This window comes from Giraffa tippelskirchi, chromosome 12 (assembly GCF_054371585.1).
Source record: "Giraffa tippelskirchi isolate mGirTip1 chromosome 12, T2T-mGirTip1v1.2.pri, whole genome shotgun sequence".
Taxonomy (NCBI): Eukaryota; Metazoa; Chordata; class Mammalia; order Artiodactyla; family Giraffidae; genus Giraffa; species Giraffa tippelskirchi.
Window position 1 is genome coordinate 97,373,902 of NC_137286.1, and position 21,807 is coordinate 97,395,708.

The 21,807-nt window shown below is 36.3% G+C and overlaps 1 protein-coding gene across 5 annotated transcripts in view; it reads right to left on the minus strand.

Annotated features, from left to right (window-relative positions):
* The window catches only part of NBEA (neurobeachin), a 650,396-nt gene that overhangs the window by 541,438 nt on the left and 87,151 nt on the right, over nt 1–21,807 (minus strand). For 4 of the 5 annotated variants that reach the window (XM_081551831.1, XM_081551834.1, XM_081551833.1 and 1 more), the window contains exons 7-8: nt 14,850–14,969; nt 12,929–13,075 (exon numbers count right to left, since the gene is read on the minus strand). In XM_081551831.1, the coding sequence (XP_081407957.1) occupies nt 12,929–13,075; nt 14,850–14,969 (267 nt within the window). Of the gene's footprint in view, nt 1–6,168; nt 6,292–12,928; nt 13,076–14,849; nt 14,970–21,807 lie in introns of those variants that run through there. The other variant, XM_081551835.1, reaches the window with a different exon arrangement.

Here is a 21,807-nt window from a genome sequence, read left to right on the forward strand (position 1 = left end):
TATTAATTCATTACAAGCACTTTTTTTTACCCTATTGGTTACAAAACATCCCTAAAAGTCCTCATGTGATAATTAAACAATTCTAGGTTACCCTGGAGTTGGTATGTGCTCATTTTCTCTTCCCTTGAAAATAAGTCACATTTTCCTGACTTTTCATAGGATGAATAATTTGTGATGATATGCTGGACATTTTCGATATTATCCTGTGGATACTATATTCTGAAATATCCTGATGCTTTTGTTTCAGGGGATCATTTTCTCTTTTAGATATGATTACAGACTGTCATTTTTCCTATGTGTGGTATCTCATATGTCAGTTCATTTCTTGAACTGTTATTTACAATCTAGTATCCATTTATCATGATGATACACAGTTTCATGGGTCAGCCACACAGTTCAACTGTTTTCTTTTTGTTGCTGTTGTTAACACAGAATTCATACCCTTTTATGACTGCCTCTTTTATAGGGGCCCATTATTTATCCTGTATTGCTGGTTGCCCCAATGCTTGTTACCTTATTTTTTCTGGCCAGGAAGTTTGTCTATCAAGATAAAAAATGAGGAACTCAGCCCATGCTGACTACTTGGTTCCATGTTTTGACTCTCCTCTAAAACTTGCCTGCTTTATATTCAGTCTCCAAGGCTCTGATGTCTTCTGCATTATGTCCAGACTTTTTATATGGTTATCTGTGGGAACATCAGTTTTTTAGGAACTTTCTCTTCCATACAAGCACTGAAAAATCTCCAAAGTGACTTGTAATTCTGATGGTTGTCTTATACATTTTCCCCTATCAGTTAGATCTTCATCTTAATATAATAAACTGTTAAAAATCATGATGCTACCATTTTCTTGAATGGAAGACAGAACACAAAACTAAATACTGAAATATACAGCAAATGAAGATTAATTGTTTGCCACGTTTATTTCATAATTAGGAAATCTTCAATAATGATTACAAAATATCTAAACTTTGTAAACATCTGTTTTCCAAGTTTATGTCAAAATGTTATCTTCTATTATAGATGACTTCATTACCTTGCAAACAATTCAATAACTGCAACCGAATGGAGCTCCAAAATCAATTTAACTCAGAGTGAAAAGTGAAAGTTGCTTAGTCGTGTCTGTCTCTTAGAATTCTCCAGGCCAAAATACTGGAGTGGGTAGCCTTTCCCTTCTCTAGGGTATCTTCCCAACCCAGGGATTGAACCCAGGTCTCCCAAATTGCACGCAGATTCTTTACCAGGGAAGCCCAAGAAACTAGAGTCTGTAGCCTATCCCTTCTCCAGAGGATCTTTCTGACCCAGGAACTGAACTGGGGTCTCCTGCATTGCAGGCAGATTCTTTACCAGCTGAGCTACAACTTTACTAAACTAGAGAAAGTTACAGTGAGAAATTCTGTATCTCATGAATTACTCACAAACTTAATGATTTATTTAATTCATCAGTGATATCCTACCTCATTTACTGTTTACCAAAGATAACCAGGTACAAAATATTCACTGACAAGGTACAGTGCTTAAAATCAGGCATTCCAGATAAAGAAAACTACCTAGCACTGTAATGATCTACAGAGGAAAATCACTTGAGACAGGTTTCATGGTATAGATAGTGTGAAGACATTATTTGTGGAGAGAATTAACTTATTTTATTTATTTCAAAGCCCAGATGTTGACATGCTATCTACATTAAGCTCCAAATCACAGACAATATGGTCTGACCATTATAATGCTTTCTGTGGTGTCTCTTTTCTGCAGACATTTTGTGGCAAAAAATACAAATATTGTGTTATTATATAACAAAATAATGATATAAACTTCATTTTTAATTTAAACCAAATGCCAACTTGTCAGGGGACATTCAGCTTTAAGGGATCCAATATGTTACTCTGTGTGCCGTTTCTCAAGGATTCTCTATTCCTTATCAGTTCCCAGAAAACAGGAGCGAGCAGAGCTGCACGAAGTTCTCAGGACTGAGATCATGAGAGAGGGCACCTGCTTGGATTCCTCTCAGTGACTCCCTTCAGTGACCTTACTTAAATGTAATCTATTTAGTTATGCCCCTCTTACTCAGGATATGGAATGCTTTCTGGCCCTTTGCTTGGCTTTGTTTTTGCTCAATTTTTTTACTGCCTAAAGCTGCCTTGTATGAAGATATATAAACATGCTAAGCACCCTTGTTTCACTCGAGACTTGGGTCCCCTGCGTCCCTCTTCTCATTGATTCCAGTCCCCAGGTCCATGTCTGTAAAGATCGTAACAAGTGGCGCCCGAACAGGGGCCTGGTGAACACTCTTGGCAAGCAGAGTGACTGTTAGGACCTACTGAGGTCAGTAAGTGCAGGGTTATGGGACAAACGGCTGGAAAGCCCCCACCACTTTTCTACTTTACTTCATCATTTATTTAAGGTTCAAGGACTTTTGGTTTCGCATCAATGGACAGAGGCTTGTCTCCAAACAGTGGTTGAATATAATCCCTGGTTCCCTGATGAAGGCAGTTTCGATTTAGAAATTTGGAACCAGGTCAAAGAGAATGGAGAAGGCAATGGCAACCCACTCCAGTACTCTTGCCTGGAAAATCCCATGGACAGAGGAGCCTGGTAGGCTGCAGTCCATGGGGTCACTAAGAGTCGGACACGACTGAGGGACTTCACTTTCACTTTTCACTTTCATGCATTGGAGAAGGAAATGGCAACCCACTCCAGTGTTCTTGCCTGGAGAATCCCAGGGACGGGGGAGCCTGGTGGGCTGCCGTCTATGGGGTCGCACAGAGTCGGACACGACTGAAGCGAAGTAGCAGCAGCAGCAAAGAGAATGTTGAAAGAGCCGCTAGATGGGGAGAAAATATTCCAACAGATTTCTGGCCCTTATGGGCCCTCATTAAAGCCGTGATCTTGCCATTTCAAGGCAACTCTAGCCCCCCTGATATTCGTCAACAAGCAGAACGCTCATTATACGAATATAAATTAGATGATGAAACTTTACAAAAGGCCCAATTAGAGCAACATAAAATGTTTCAAAACTTTCCCACCATCCCTGCTCCGGCTATCCCAAGTGCTCCTTCTCCTCTAGCATCAGGCACGAAACCGAAAGTCCCCTCAATTAGAGGACAAAATGAATCTGATGATGATTCTTCTGATGCTCTCTTTGACACTAAAACCAACAATACTTTTTTTATGACAATGATAAACTCCTAACAAGCACTCATATTTATGAAAACAGACAATCCACTCATTCTCCTTCACGAGGAAGGCTTTCTGATTTATTGGCTTTGTAATCTCAAGTCTCTAAGGCCAATTATCCTTTTGCCTTTCCTATGTTAAAAAATGTTAATGCTCAAAGACAATTAATACCGCAACACGGAGACACTGATTTTTCTTATGTGCAACAAATGAAAAAGGCTGTAACTATGTATGGCCCTCATTCACCTTTTACTAAAAAACTTCTAAAAGCTATGACATCTTCGATTGAAAATTTTATTCCTTATGATTGGCAAATTTTGATAAGAACTCTTCTTAAACCAGGAAAATATCTTCAACAGATAATGTGGTTTCATGATATGGCCCAAGATCATGCCAATCTTAATGCTCGAGCTGGCACTCCCCAAAACCAAATTACTTTTAAAATGTTAACCGGTACGGGGCAATTTAATTCAACGGAAGCTCAGATACAGTGCCCTCCTTTGTTACATGAACAATTGAAAGAAGTTGCCCTTGAAGCTTGGGATCAAATTACTCCTCAAAAAAAAAACCTAAAGATAGCTACACAAAGATATTACAAGGGCCTAATGAAGCGTATGCTGATTTTTTAGCTAGACTGGGAGTTACTATCTCCCATAATGTTGTTGGAGAGGAAGCCCAAGTACAATTAGAAAAACTGCTTACATATGAAAATTCGAATCAGGAATGTCAGAGAGCCATCTCTCCAATGCAAGACACCAGAAATATTATTGATTATTTAAAGGCTTATCACAACTTAAGATCAAAAACTCAGAAAATGCAAATGTTAGCTGAAGCAATGGCTGCTACCTTTAAAAAGAAAAATGAAAGATATTTTATTTGTAGGGATAAGAGCCATTTGAAAAAAAAAACTGCCCCATTACTTCTTTTACCTTACATTTCTATTAACTCCTCTAATGGTATACGGACAGGTGGATTTGGTAGTACAGATCAAAAGCAATCCTTATGGACATCAATAGTATCTGAATATGCACAACCAAATATAAATATCAAAATTAATGGCAAAAGATTTTCTGGTCTTCTTGATACTGGATCCAATATTACTATTATTTCCAAACGTTTATGGCCCAAATCTTGGCCTTTACAGAGAATTTCTTGCCAAATTGCAGGTGTTTCTCAAACCAAAGTACAAGAGATTTATCAAAGTGTCCATATATATCCATGTGAGGGACCAGAAGGCCAGCCTGCAACATTACAACCTTATGTGATAGATGCACCCCTTAATTTAATAGGAAGAGATTTACTTATGCAATGGAAAACTCAAATATACATTCCACATTTTTCCTAGGGGCCACTGCTCATTTAACAAACAACACAATTATTAAAATAACTTAGAAAAATGACAAGCCTATATGGACAGAGCAGTAGCCCCTTACAAAAGAGAAATTAGAGGCTACTAAGGAACTTATAGATACACAATTGAAATTAAAACATATTGAGGAATCTTGCTCCACTTAGAATTTTCCCATTTTTGTAGTAAAAAAGTAATCTGGCAAATGGCATCTTTTAACAGATCTTCGAAAAGTTAATACATCTATGAAACCTATGGGTGCATTGCAACCAGGAATTCCATCACCTACCACTATTACTCAAAACTGGCATATTACTATTATAGATTTACAAGATTGCTTTTTTACTATACCTTTACACCCTCTAGACCAAGAGAGATTTGCTTTCTCTCTTCCTTATCCTAATCATGTCGGGCCTCATAAGCGGTATCAATGGACTGTGTTGCCTCAAGGAATGATGAATTCTCCCACCATATGTCAATATTATATAGCCAAAGCCCTTGAACCTGTGAGGAAACAATTTCCTGACTTTCTTTTTATTCATTATATGGATGATATATTGCTTCCAGCTCCATTGGTTTTAGAAACTCAACAGATGTTTGACATAGCTCAACAATGCTTAAGAGCTTCTGGATTACTCATTGCCCCTGAAAAGATTCAAACCTCTACACCTTACCATTACTTGGGATTTATTGTTAATAGACAACATATTACTCCCCAACTAACACAGATTTGTGTTGATAAATTATCTACCTTGAATGATTTCCAAAAACTTTTAGGCGATATAAATTGGATTAGACCCTCCTTAGGCATTGCAAATTATCAACTGACTAATTTATTTAACACTTTAAAAGGAGATCCCAATTTAAATAGCCCTCGTTCACTTTCACAAGAGGCATGAGAGGAACTCTCTTTGGTGTAAAATAAATTGCAAACACAATTTCTTACTCATATTAGACTTGATTTACCTCTAGAATTATTTATACTCCCCTCTCTCCATTCTCCCACAGGACTTCTTGCCCAACAAGAACCCCCAATAGAATGGATCTATACCCATTTTAGAGGGACAAGATCACTTACATCCTACCTTGATTTGATCGCTCTAATCATTATCAATGGAAGAAATAGAGCTAGGACTCTCATTGGCTCCGATCCTCATAAAATTGTAATATCTATGAATAAATCTCAATTCGAGAACACATTACAAACTTCTACCGATTTCCAAATAGCCTTTCTGGAATATTTTGGAGAAATTTCATTTCATTATCCTTCTAACAAACTCGGGAATTTCTTCAAAAATACTGAATTTATTATCTCTCGCATTGTCACATTACAACCTATACCTCAAGCTGATGTTTTCTATATAGATGAGACTAAAAACTCTAAAGCCTCATTCTGGTCTCTCAAAGAATGTAAAGTCTTTTATACTAAATTTCACTCTGCTCAACAAAACAAATTATATGCTCTCATTCAGGTTATTCACCTACATTCTTATCCTATTAATATAGTTTCTGACTCCTTATATTCAATTTTTGTACTAAGAAATATAGAAACCTCTACCATAAATTCTAATCAATCTATTATCCAACAACTTTTTCTTGAACTACAATCGATTATTAGGAACCACACTTCCCCCATTTATATTACCCATATTTGAGCACATTCTTGTCTTCCTGGCCCTATGACCTATGGCAATGAACAAGCTGATAAACTTGTCTCTTTTGCTACTCCTGAAGAGCAACATGCTCTATTACACAATAATGCTGGCTCATTACATCAAATTTGGAAAATTCCATACCAACATGCAAAAGAAATCATTAATAATTGCTCTACTTGTAGTCCCCTACATCTTTGACCCATTACACAAGGTATCAATCCTCGAGGATTACAACCCAGTGAACTATGGCAAATGGATGTAACTCATTGCCCTGAACTTTCTCCCGCTTCCTTCTTATATGTCTCAATCGATATAAATTCTTTTATATGGACCACACCTCTCCGAGGTGAAACTACACGACATGTTATAACCCACCTGTTAGCTTGCTTTGCAGTAATGGGAACACCTAGTTCTATAAAAACAGACAATGGCCCTGCCTATATTTCTAGGCAATTCAAACAATTTTTACAATCATTTTCTATTAAACATATTACAGGCATTCCTTATAATCCACAAGGGCAGGGCATAATTGAATGAGCACATCACACACTGAAACTACAAATAAAAAAATTTAAAAAGGGGGAATACACAGGAACACTTCTATCTTCCTTATCCAGAGCAGACTTTACTAGATTCCAATGCAATATATTCTTTAAGCCTATAACTATTGTTAATACAGCTTTATTTGTTTTAAATTTTTTAAACTTACCACAAGGAGACATTTTGACAAAAGCAGAAAAACATTTTGAAGCATTGAAGGACACCTCCCTTCCTCTGCCCATTTGGTATCAAGACGCGTTGACTAAACAATGAAAATCTGGAAAATTAATATTACAGGGAAAGGGGTATGCTTGTATTTCTCCAGATGGATCAAACGAAATCAGTTGGCTCCCTCTTCGGAAGATCTGCCCCAGGGGAGCCACCAGCATTCAAGATAGAGAGGAAACAGCGAAATCCCCAGGAGGAGGAGTTTCCAGTACAAGCCATGGCAGCTTTAAAAATTTCCAAGAAACGCCGCACTCGATGTCATTGACCTTATGATCTCCCTACTTGGGGACAGATAAAAACCCTTACTAATCAAGCTGAAAATCTGGTTTCTTAACAGGGAATGCCTTGGAATCCTGAAAATATTTTTGTCACTATGCTTGCTTTGCTTGTTTTTGCTTCCCCCGCTCAGGCTGACCTGATTAATCACACTTATTGGGCTTATATACCTAACCCCCCTTTATTGCAGGTTGTAGAATGGACAGATACAGGCCCAGTTGTATCCACTAATGACTCAGTACATATGCCTCCTCCTTGCAGCTTGGAGGGGCCCTCTCATCTTGAGGAAGAAGGAAGATTAATTAACATTTCTCTAGGCCATGAAATCCTTCCTTTATGCATGGGCCTAGCAGAATTATGTATTAATATTAGTTGACAAACATGGGCTTTTGTCCTGCCTCCAAAAAAGAACTTCCACACATTGCTTGGACTGTTTACTGCCCTGTCCTTTTATGAGAACCATGTCAATACTACCAAAACTCTAGGAAAAGGACAAAAATTGGAGTATAAGGGGTTTACTTATAAGGACTTTAAATATACTTCTGTTTATTGGGATAGATGTCGAGCTAAATCAGGGAAATTCATGTTTGTGGCCAATTACACCATTGTTGATTGGGGACCCTATGGTATTTGGTTATCTAACTGCTCAGATGATATTAACAGTACTATGTGTGATTATGTTACTCAAGTAACATGGAAGGTTACCAACAGTTCGATGGAACACTTCCATGACAATGGACTCCTTGGCTAGCTTGACGGCGGAATGGCACCTCCCTGCCCTCGAATTGTCCTTGATAAACGGATTGGGCCTGAACAATGGGACATCTGGAAACTTGCTGCAAGTACTGAAAAACTTGGAACTTGGATTGGACATTTCACAGGGACCAGTGTCATAGTGACTATTCCTTCCATTCTAATCATTCATATTTTATACAAGCTTGTGTTCCCCTTCCTTTTGTTGTAGCCATAGGGAACTTACGATTTAATACGACTTTATGTTCTGTGACTTGTACAGACTGCAAACAGTATACTTGTCTTAATTCTATTTCTCTAAAAACTGAACCCCTTTTGATTCTTTGATCTCGACGTAGTCTATGGTGGCCAGTAGATCTTCAACGACCATGGGAAGAGGGTCCCATGGCAGGACTTACCTCCCAGTTACTCACTAAATTACTCTGACGATCTAAGCGATTCATTGGATGGTTAATTCTTGGCATTTTGGGGTTAACAGCCATTTGCACCACTGCTGCTGTCACAGGCATTGTTTTACAAAATTCAATTCAAACACAAAACTTTATTCAAAATTGGACTAAAGATGCTCATACTATGTGGGCCACTCACGCTCAGATAGATGAAGAAGGTCCGGATAAGATTCAGGAATTAGAAACAGCCATCCAATGGGTTGGAGATCAATTAATAGATTTACAAAAACCAGTATTATTACATTGTGATTGGAATTCTACTCAATTTTGTATCACTCCTGTTCGATTCAACCATAGTGCTTACAACTGGGAACAAATCAAATTTCATCTGCAAGATATACATAACACTTCCTTAAATGTACAATTGTTGCAAAAGGAAATTTTTGAAACCTTCTCTAAGAGTTTACCCTCTTCCAACAATTTGGAAATCTTAGCTGAACATCTAACTTATCAATTATCTGGGCTGGACCCTCGAGGATGGTTTCAAAGCATTACACATAGTATTGGATCTGGAAGTATAACGCTGATAATTGTCCTGGTGATTATATTTGTAGTATAACGATGCCTTTCAACTAAAATTGTTCAAACTAAACAAACTCAACTGGTCAGGGCCTTTTTCACAGAAGGATCTACAGTCACTCCCAATTGTGAAAAAATAAAAAAGGGGGAATTGTCAGGGGACGTTCAGCTTTAAGGGATCCAATGTGTTACTCTGTGTGCCGTTTCTCAAGGATTCTCTATTCCTTATCAGTTCCCGGAAAACAGGAGCGAGCAGAGCTGCATGAAGTTCTCAGGACTGAGATCATGAGAGAGGGCACCTGCTTGGATTCCTCTCAGTGACTCCCTTCAGTGACCTTACTTAAATGTAATCTATTTAGTTATGCCCCTCTTACTCAGGATATGGAATGCTTTCTGGCCCTTTGAAGACTGTTATTTGCTTGGCTTTGTTTTTGCTCAGTTTTTTTACTGCCTAAAGCTGCCTTGTATGAAGATATATAAACATGCTTTTCTGCAAATACAGCACCCTTGTTTCACTCAACACTTGGGTCCCCTGCATACCTGTTCTCATCGACTCCAGTCCCCAGGTCCTGGTCTGTAAAGACCATAACACCAACTAATTAATATACCCTACCAAAATCTGATTGATTATACTCTTTGCAGCCGAAGGTGGAGAAGCTCTATACAGTAAGCAACAACAAGACTGGGAGCTGACTGTGGCTCAGATCATGAACTCCTTACTGCACACTGCAGACTTAAATTGAAGAAAGTAGAGAAAGCCACTAGACCATACAAGTTATGACCTAAATCAAATCCCTTACGATTATACAGTGGAAGTGACAAACAGATTCAAGGGATTTGATCTGATAGACAGAGTGCCTGAAGAACTATGGACAGAGGTTCGTGCCATTATACAGGAGACAGTGATCAAAATCATCTCCAAGAAAAAGAAAGGAAAAATGGTTTTCTGAGGAGGCCTTACAAATAGCTGAGCAAAGAAGAGAAGGAAAAGGAAAAGGGAAAAAGGAAAGTGAAACAGTGAAAAAGCTGGCTTAAAACTCAACATTCAGAAAACTAAGATCATGACATACGGTCCCATCACTTGATGGCAAATAGATGGGGAAACAATGGAAACAGTGACTGGCTTTATTTTCTTGGGCTCCAAAATCACTGCAGATGGTGACTGCAGCCATGAAATTAAAAAATGCTTGCTCCTTGGAAAAAAAGCTATGACCAACCTAGACAGCATATTAAAAAGCAGAGACGTTACTTTGCCGACAAAGATCGGTCTAGACAAAGCTATGGTTTTTCCAGTCATCATGTATGGATGTGAGAATTAGACCATAAAAAAGGCTGAGCACCAAAGAATTGATGCTTTTGAAGTGCAGTGTTGGAGAAGACTCTTAAGAGTCCCTTGGTCAGCCAGGAGATCAAATCAGTCAATCCCAAAGGAAATCAGTCCTGAATATTCTGAAGCTGAAGCTGAAGCTCTAATACTCTGGCCACCTGATGTGAAGAACTGACTCCTTAGAAAAGATCCTGATGCTCGGAAAGACTGAAGGCAGGAGGAGAAGGGGATGACAGAGGATGAGATGGTTAGATGTCATCACTGACTCTATGGACATGAGTTTGAGCAAGCTCTGGCAGTTGGTGATGGACAGGGAAGCCTGACATGCTGCAGTCCATGGGGTCACAAAGAGTCAGACACGACTGAGCAACTGAACTGACTGACTGACATACCTTAAAATTTCCACCTCCACCCCCTACCCCTTCTCTCACAGGAAGTGACTTTGCCTCCTATTTAACAAGGAAAATGAGACTATAATGTGTGAGCCACCTCAGCTTTGTCCCCTGTCATAACACAATCTGATCTTCATTTGCATCCTCTATACCCTTCCTTAATTTTCTAAATTTCCAGAAATAAAGTTTCAATGTCAAAATTTTTGCAGGTGCCTTTCCTCATGGTACTGTACTTTTTAAATTCACAAGTTGAGGGAGTATGCACACCCATGAACTCAAGAGTCAACCTCCATTAACAATAAGGAAACCCACAGGCTAAGCCTACAGACTGGGAACTTTCAAAACTTAAAATTTTTTTCATGAAATGCCCAAAAGGCATTTTCTTTCCTTTTTCTTAATGTATTATTTTAATTCTGGGAATTTTTTTTTTGGGGGGGATGCATGCCACACAGCATGTGTGATCTTAATTCCCTAACCAGGGATTGAACCTGTGCCTCCTGCAAGCGGAAGCATAGGGTCTTAACCATTGGACCACCAGGGATATCCTGAGGAGCATTCTCTTTTAAAGGTTCTGCCTCTGATGCAGATGATGACATATACTCTATCATCTATGTTAAGGTTCAAGGAATATATTCTTTATCACTTGAGTACTTGCATATAGAACAAGGTGACAAAGAGTTACTACTCATTTTCACTGCTAGTATAAAATAATGTGATAAGAAAGAGCCACATGACAAACTGCTAAGTTTGTAAAGTAGTTCAGAACAATATTTGCTCCTTTCTGAAAGAGAGAGTTAATACCTCCTGATGTGTAATCCTTTTTTTTTTTTTCCTTTGCTGCTAATAAGCTCCCACCAATTCTGAAGTTTCACTATAGCAATCACACTGGATTTATGGCTTTCATAGCTGTATTTTCTTGATTTTCTACTTTATTTATATTTCACTGGTTTGACACCCAACTAAATATCATTCTGTTAGTGCCTGAATAAACCAACTTCAAATATTTATATGGAATAAGGAAAAGAAGTATGAAAGGAAGGCAAGTTGCATATTAACTCAAAAATTTGAATTATAGAAACATTTCCATGCAAATTCAACACATGGCATAACTAGGACTCAAATCGAACAAAAGTACTCATGAAAGAAAAAGTGGCTATAACTAGCACAAATTCATTTCTATGGAGAGCAAAACAAATAATAAAATGGACAAAAGATGGTAGCAAGTACTGTCGCCTTGACATGAAAATGACAGCACTATTGTCATTCAATGTTATTATGGTTATTAAAATCACTGGGAACAGAAATATCTTTCCATAAGGATAAATTCAAACTGTCACTTACATGTCCAATATAGAACTTAAAATTTTAAACAGAAATATTAATGCAAAAATGCAAAGGCAAAAGGAGAAATATTTTAAATGTTTAGTACTCCCTTTCCAATAGTACAATCTTCATTGATTATTTAAACACTAAGTTTTAAAAAAGGAAAAACAACTCTTCCATGAAAGATCTTCAGAATTATAAACGCTTTGAATTACACTGTAGTATTCTCTCTCAACTCCATACAGTTTGGGATATCACAATTCCAAATGTGACTTACACAAAACTCATATATTTCCCCAGCCAGGTGTACTGCCCATTAAGAATGAATTCATATATGTGAATGCAATATCTTGCTTAAATAAATCTTTGTTTTTAAAGTAAAAAAAACTAGAAAATATGGTAAATCACACTAAATAACTAGTCTTGCAAAATTACGATATGCACTAGTCTGCCCACTTTCGTGCAATAGCAAAGAACAAACAAAAAAATAGAAGCTAACACTGAATAGTTTCAGCTACATGTAATATTTTACATCATTTTCCCTCAAAATCATTAACTACTCTGTTTGGGTTATCTGTAACATTTTATTTGTTCATAATATAATTCATATATTTTGTAATTTGAGATTTCAAATATCATGTTAAGCAATATGGTTTTACAAAATTTATTATTTAAGAATTATGTCAACAAAAGCTATGGCTTCACCATTAGAAAACATTCTAGAGGATAAAAAAAAGTTCAGGAAGGAAGGGAAAATAGTTAAAAAGAGAAAACAACACCTTTGAAACAAAATGAAACAAAATAATGACTCAGTTCCAAAATACAGAGATGACTTTTAAACCGCTTTGAAGAAAACCTATCATTACACACTATATTGTGTATAGTATTTCCCATTTCACACCTATAACTTTCCATAGAATTTATAATAAGATGATCTTCCTACCTTATATCCAGGTCCTAACTGATGAATTGCAAATATCTGTGCAGGGTTGAGAGCTTCACTGAACACATACACGGCACCAAGTTGACCACAGAATACCCTATTTGCATCAGCAGTTTCTGAAGATCCGAGAAAGCACTTGTCATAGCTCTATTTTTAAAAAGCCATAAAAAAATTCAATGTTTTATTTTGCAATGACAAAATATTTAAGGATATCTGCCTTCATTGTCAGTAATACCATAAAGCATAATAATAATAACAGAAGAAACCAACAATTAAGACTCTATGGATTATTTAAATAAAAAAAAATACTTAAGATTTTTTGGGGAAAGTTAATCAGTCAAATGTTTCATATTCATGGGCAAGCAAACAATGATTATTCTATAATCACTTGACCAACTTTCCAAATTCTACAGCTAAAAGCAAAAGAGCTTATAACTATTTATTTACAAAAGTATAACTTATTTTTAAACTATAATGATTTGTAATTGTCCACAGATAGTTACCTGAGTCAAAAGAATGACTCTTTCAAATTTAACCATAAACACACTGGACCAAAATTTTTACATTTTACCTAATTTCTCCATTATGCCTATATTTCTCTATTTCTCTACACTAAGTTAAAGACACAAAGAAAAATCACTTCCTTCTCTTAGATGAATTAGTATAATGCAGAATCAAATAAACAATAATTACCAAAATCTGCTGACAAAAGCAAGATAGTATTATACAATGCTCTCCATCTGGGGAGTTTAGCACCTAAGAAACCACATTTAACAAGATCCTTCCCACCTCTAATTCTTACATCTCATCTAACACGTGGCCCCATCTATCCAGACCAGCGGAAGTAGTCACTATTCACTACCCAACCTCACAGGTTATTCTACAAGCAAAACATTATATATGTATGGCATCCCTTTGATGCCTCAATAAAATAACCAAAAAATTATGAACGAGGTCCAAAGGAGAAACTCCTCATAGAATACCTAATTGTTAATTAAAAGTACAGGAACTGAAGAACTGACTACATAATGTATGTGTGCGTGCGTGTGTGTTATTCTCCAGGCCTCTCCATTTCTTGGAATATTATTGCCAATAATTAAAAAATCAGTCTTTGTCTCCTTTCTTTTTTAAAATATGACTAGAGTCAATGGTAGTCAACAAGATCATTGTACCCTCTGGAAGGCAAATATGAAGCAGAATTTCACTCAATATTCTAATTCTGGAAAAAACTATTCTCATAAATATTTATTGACTATGACCCAGCTATAAGTTTCTAGGACAGAACAAGCAAAGAATTCCTATAAAGGAACAGATAGTAAATATTTTCAAATTTTGCAATCTACAACTTGCTTCGGTCACAGATTCTTCTTTGATTTTTTTGTTTTGTTTGAGCCTTTAAAGAAAAAAAAAAAGCTTTAAAGAAATATAAAAACCAAATACCCACATGGCTTTCTCTCTCTAGTCTCATCGCTAAGGCCATCTCTGGACTATCTGGCTTCTCCCTTCCCTACACCTACACTTTCTATATTTGTTCCCACTTAAACTTTGTACACAGTATTTACCACCATTTACCTAATAAACAATATTAACATACTATACATATTTATTCTATTTAAGGTACTCCTTTCACATCAAAATAAAGTATAATACACGTCTTTTAATGCTTGACGTTCTAAAAAGAACAGAATATTGCATTTAAATTTTGACCTAAAACTTAATAATCTGCCCAACTGATTTTCTTTTTTCGTATCACTAATTGTGTCTTTAACAATTTAATTATTCTAAATTAAGACAAAATTCACTTAACAGAAAAAAACTTCAAAATAAAGCTTGTTTCTACCAAACAATTATTCAATTCATGCTATAAGCAGTGATATATCAAACACTCAAATACATTAAAATACAGATAAATAAAACTTACATCATTTGTGTTAACATGCCAAGCCATATCACCATAGGATACCAGCTGCCCATTAACATAACACCGAATTTCACTGTTCCTCCAACGATTGTAAATGTGGACAATGCTGATCATGTACCACTTAAATAAAAAAAAAAATTTGGAAATCAATATGTAATGTTTGGTTATAACTGATTAAAGGCAATCATAACATTTATCCCACACTACAAAATATTACTTGAAGGAATATTAATGATAATCCACTACCAATACTTCAAATTCCCTCTCCCATTTCTCATTTTACATATAAAAGAAACAATTTATAGAGAATAAATGTGTGATGGAAATAAGAGTGAGAACCTTCGGAGCCCTAGACTGATATTCCTTTCACTATATCAAGATCCAAAAATTGTGAAAACACAATTATATGTGCTGTCATTCATTTAATATTTGCAGTGTGTCAGGCACACTGGTAGTTTTGACAGATAGATCATAGGTCAAGATTTATTTATTCAAGATTCCCTGGAATTTAGGGAGCAGTGGAAGGATGCATAAATTAGACAATTAAACAAATACAGAATTATAAAACCATGATGATGACTGTGGATGGAAAAGAACAGTGTAAACTGAGAAAGAATAATGTAGCATTCTACTTTGGATTGCACAGTCAGGAGAAATCTGTCAAAGGAACACAATTTTAACAGCTATAATAGAGACAATTTCAATTTCACAATGTAGAATTATTAAATCTAGGAGTAATTATATTTTCTAACAGTGTATGACTATAAATTAAGAATCAAGGAATAAGTTTATACTGAGCTCTAATTTTATAGTTACTAGTGTCAACGAAAAGCATTCTGACATGAGATGGTTTAAAGTTCTCTAACAATTTGTGAATCTAATCCTTAGTCTAATTCAGATAAAAGCCTGCTTCAGATAATAGCATATTTCAGATAATATGTAAACATCATTTCTAAACAACAGAAAAATACAAATAATTTACAGATGTTTGAACAATTATGCTTTCACCAGTGAGGAGGGATTTAGACTCATTTCCCCACCCAAACATAAAAATACAAAATACAAACTTTGTTCTGAAGCTTACTTAAAAACTCCATTCAATTATTTCATACTTATTTTGCATGATATTTATAAAGCCATTAATAGTAATTCTCAACCACTAAAATATTATTTATTTCAAGGTACCTGAAATACTTTGAACAAAAATTAATTTTTCTCATTTTGATTTAGGAAATAAAATAGTGCACTAAAAAACTCACAAAATAAAGTAAAAGAAAACCACATTCTTCCTCGTTAAAAAAAAAACTCAGGTCAAGTGGAAAAGGTGAAAAGGTCAGTTTTCATTCCAATCCCAAAAAAAGGCAAGGCCAAACAATGTTCAAACTACCGCACAATTGCACTCATCTCACAGGCTAGCAAAGTAATGCTCAAAATCCTCCAACCAGGCTTCAACAGTATATGAACCATGAACTTCCACATGTTCAAGCTGGATTTAGAAAAGGCAGAGGAACCAGCAATCAAATTGCCAACATCCGTTGGATCATCAAAAAAGCAAGAGAGTTCCAGAAAAATATCTACTTCTGGTTTATTGACTATGCCAAAGCCTTTGACTGTGTGGATCACAACAAACTGAATAATTCTTAGAGAGATGGGAATACCAGACCACCTGACTTGCCTCCTGAAAATCTGCATGCAGGTGAAGAAGCAAAATTAAGAACTAGACATGGAACAACAGACTGGTTCCAAATAGGGAAAGGAGTATGTCAAAGCTGTATATCGTCACCCTGCTTATTTAACTTGTATGCAGAGTACATCATGAGAAATGCTGGACTGGATGAAGCACAAGCTGGAATCAAATTGCCAGGAGAAATATCAATCACCTCAGATACGCAGATGACACCACACTTATGGCAGAAAGCAAACAACTAAAGAGCCTCTTGATGAAAGTGAAAGAGAGTGAAAAAGCTGGCTTAAAACTCAACTTTCAGAAAACTAAGATCATGGTATCTGGTCCCATCACTTCATGGCTAATAGATGGGGAAACAATGGAAACAGTGACTTTATTTTAGGGGGCTCCAAAATCACTGCAAATGGTGATTGCAGCCATGAAATTAAAAGACACTTGCTCCTTGGAAGAAAAGTTATGACCAAACTAGACAGCATATTAAAAAGCATACACATTACTTTGCCAACAAAAGTCTGTCTAGTCAAAGCTATAGTTTTTCCAGTAGTCATATATGGATGTGAGACTTGTACTATAAAGAAAGCTGAGCACTGAAGAACTGATGCTTTTGAACTGTGGTTTTCAAGAAGACTCTTGAGAGTCCCTTGGACAGCAAGGAGACTCCAACTATTCCATTCAGGACCAGAAATTGGTCCTGAATATTCACTGGAAGGACTGATGATGAAGCTCAGCCTCCAATACACTGGCCACCTGATGCGAAGAACTGACTCACTGGAAAAGATCCTGATGCTGGAAAAGATTGAAGGCAGGAGGAGAAGGGGACGACAGAGGATGAGATGGTTGGATGGCATCATTAACTTGATGGACATGAGTTTGAGCAGGCTCCGGGAGTTGGTGATAGACAGGTTCATGGGGTCACAGAGTCGGACAGGACTGAGTAACTGAACTGAAGTACAGTATCGCTAAAGAATTTTTAGCAGGAAAGTGAAGTGATCATCTCCATAGCTTAGGAACATAACTGACAGCAGTGAGGAAGTGAGACTGTTAGGACTAAGAGCTGTTGTTCAGACGCTCAGTTGTGTCCAACTCTTTGCAACCCCACAGACTGGAGCTCGCCAGGCTTCCCTGTCTATTATTATCTCCCTGAGCTTGCTCAAACTCATGTCCATCGAGTGAGTAATGCCATTAAGATAAAGGCATTGGTAATTCTAAAAGGGAGTGACAGGAACTAGTTAACAAAACTGACTGGAGGTGTGAATTTTAAAAAGGGAATCTAAAAAGGTTTCCAATTTTTCACTTAAATGGGTAGTGGTAACCAACTTAATTAATTAATAAAGTTAGCTAATTATTAGCCAGATAATTAAGTTTGGAATTTGAATTTTGATGTTTGCATAAAATCAACATGTAAGATTAAATGGGTGAATAAATGAATACACAATTTAATGAATGATCTCAAAATAAATAATACTTATTTAAAAGAAAATAAACTTTTCTATCTTCTTTCGTTAAGAAAATCAAGATGTCCTCTACAGATAACAGACAAGTGACTTTTTGAAACAAAAAAGCCCAAGTTTTGACTTGATAGTTTTTGACTAAAGGAAACAGGAATAAACTTGGAGAGTGTGTATGTACACTGATACTATAAATGTACACTGAGGTCTGCATTTAGTTTGAGACTCACAAATAGCACTATAAAAGAAAGATACTAACAGCAACAATAAAAAAGGCCTATATTAAGAATTCAGTAGAAAAACATAACATGATATTTATACAATATCAATAGTAGTTAATATGCATTGAGCGCTTAATACATATGAGGTAATATGCTAATCATTTACATTCATTTCCACAAGGTCAAACATCTGGTTAAGTGATACCACTAGGAAAACACTTCTTGATAGTCTAATTAAACTTCTTATTAGGAAGGATAACAACTTAGATATAGTATCACCTGAAAAACTAAACAAAGGGAAAAAATAAGAGTGGTGTTATCTTGACTAATGAAACAGTAAGAACCAGCCTACCAAAGCCAGAAATGTAAGAGTCACGGGTTTGATCCCTATGTCAGGAAGATCCCCTGGAGAAGGTCATGGCAACCCACTCCAGAATTCTTCCCTGGAGAGTCCCATGGATGGAGCCTGGCAGGATACACTACATAGGGTCGCAAATAGTTGGACACGACTGAAGCAACTTAGCACAAAATCAAATACTTAAGATTTTAAAGGTTTATAAAAATCTTTACAGAAGGCCTTTCCAGACCCACTTCACTCCCTGATCCTACCAAGATATATGCACACACACACACACACACATACATATATACACATATATATAGAGAGAAAGACTTGTTACAAATGGGAATCTATTTCTCAAAACGCAACAATGTAAAGACAAAGAAAGAGAGAAAAGAGACAGAGAGAGAACAATCAGGTTAAACTGCTTTTTATTAATTAATGGTAATTTTATTTGATTCTTTTTTTTAAGTTTTTAAACTAGTTTAATTATTTTTTAACTTTACAATATTGTATCTGTTTTGCCATACATTGACATGAATCCACCGTGGGTGTACATGTTTTCCCCTTCCAGAATCCCCCTCCCACCTCCCTCCCCACCCCATCTTTCCGGGTCATCCCGGTGCACCAGCCCCGAGCGCCCTGTATCATGCATCGAACCTAGACTGGCGATTCGTTTCACACATGATAATTTACATGCTTCAATGCCATTCTCCCATATCATCCCACCCTCACCCTCTCCCATAGAGTCCATAATACTGTTCTGTTTATCTGTGTCTCTTCCGATATCTCGCATACAGGGTTACCTTTACCGATTAACTAAATACCATATATATGAGTTAGTATACTGTATTCATGTTTTTCTTTCTGGTTTACTTCACTCTGTATAATAGGCTCCAGTTTCATCCACATCATTAGAACTGATTCAAATGTATTCTTTCTAATGGGTGAGTAATATTCCATTGTGTATATGTACCACTGCTTCCTTATCCATTCGTCTGCTGATGGGCATCTAGGCTGCTTCCATGTCCTGGCTATTACAAATAAACAGTGCTGCGGTGAACATTGGGGTACAAGTGTCTCTTTCAATTTTGGTTTCCTCAGTGTGTATGCCCAGCAGTGGGATTGCTGGGTCATATGGCAGTTCTATTTTCAGTTTTTTGAGGAATCTCCATACTGTTCTCCATAGTGGCTGTACTAGTTTGCATTTCCACTAACAGTGTAAGAGGGTTCCCTTTTCTCCACACCCTCTCCAGCATTTATTGCTTGTAGACTTTTGGATAGCAGCCATTCTGATGGGCATGAAATGGTACCTCATTGTGGTTTTGATTTGCATTTCTCTGATAATGAGTGATGTTGAGCATCTTTTCATGTGTTTGTTAGCCATCTGTATGTCTTCTTTGGAGAAATGTCTGTTTTGTTCTTTGGCTCACTTTTTGACTGGGTCGTTTATTTTTCTGGAATTGAGCTGCAGGAGTTGCTTGTATATTTTTGAGATTAATTCTTTATCCGTTGATTCCTTTGTTATTATTTTCTCCCATTCTGAAGGCTGTCTTTTCACCTTGCTTATAGTTTCCTTTCTTGTGCAAAAGCTTTTAATTTTAATTAGGTCCCATTTGTTTATTTTTGCTTTTATTTCTAATATTCTGGGAGGTGGGTCATAGAGGATGTTGCTGTGGTTTATGTCGGAGAGTGTTTCGCCCGTGTTTTCCTCTAGGAGTTGTATAGTTTCTGGTCTTACGTTTAGATCTTTAATCCATTTTGAGTTTATTTTTGTGTATGGTGTTAGAAAGTGTTCTAGTTTCATTCTCTTACAAGTGATTGACCAGTTTTCCCAGACCACTTGTTAAAGAGATTGTCTTTTCTCCATTGTATGTTCTTGCCTCCTTCATCAAAAGATAAGGTGTCCATAGGTGCATGGATTTATCTCTGGGCTTTCTATTTTGTTCCCCTGATCTACATTTCTGTCCTTGTGCCAGTACCATACTGTCTTGATGACTGTGGCTTTGTAGTAGAGCCTGAAGTCAGGCAGGTTGATTCCTCCAGTTCCATTCTTCTTTCTCAAGATTGCTTTGGCTATTTGAGCTTTTTTGTATTTCTATACAAATTGTGAAATTATTTGTTCTAGTTTTCTGAAAAATACCATTGATAGCTTGATAGGGATTGCATTGAATCTATAGATTGCTTTGGGTAGTATACTCATTTTCACTATATTGATTCTTCCAATCCATGAACACAGTATATTTCTCCATCTATTTGTGTCCTCTTTGATTTCTTTCACCAGTGTTTTATAGTTTTCTATATATAGGTCTTTTGTTTCTTTAGATAGATATATTCCTAAGTATTTTATTCTTTTCATTGCAATGGTGAATGGAATTGTTTCCTTAATTTCTCTTTCTATTTTCTCGTTGTTAGTATACAGGAATGCAAGGGATTTCTGTGTGTTAATTTTATATCCTGCAACTTAACTATATTCATTGATTAGCTCTAGTTATTTTCTGGTGGAGTCTTTAGGGTTTTCTATGTAGAGGATCATGTCATCTGCAAACAGTGAGAGTTTTACTTCTTCTTTTCCAATCTGGATTCCTTTTATTTCTTTTTCTGCTCTGATTGCTGTGGCCAAAACTTCCAAAACTATGTTGAATAGTAGTGGTGAGAGTGGGCACCCTTCTCTTGTTCCTGACTTTAGGGGAAATGGTTTCAGTTTTTCACCATTTAGGATAATGTTTGCTATGGGTTTGTCACATATAGCTTTTATTATGTTGAGGTATGTTCCTTCTATTCCTGCTTTTTGGAGGGTTTTTATCTGATTCTTAAGTTTTCTTATTTATACTATTTGAAGCACTGTTTCTCAAACCTGTCTGATGAGAAAAATCATATACAGCATTTGTTAAAAACTCATATTCCTGCCATGAAACTAAGTCCGAGGATCAGTATTTCTAACAAATTCCCACTAAAATTCAAAATAATTTGGCACATTTGACAAATACTACCTAGGTCTCATCCCAAATCTAATAAATCAGAATTTCTAGAGGAAAGGCAATGAGAATTATATGAAAATAAGCAGGATTTGTATCAAGGAAAAAAGAAACCCCCTTCAAATGTATACATTTATTTAAAATCATTGCTTTTAAGCTATTTTCTATTAATGAATTATTACTAAATTGCCATTCTTTAATTGAAATAACAATTAAATTATCCCTTACATAAGGGAAAAGTTTTTATTAGACTCAGGTAAAAAATAAAGGTATATATTTGAGAA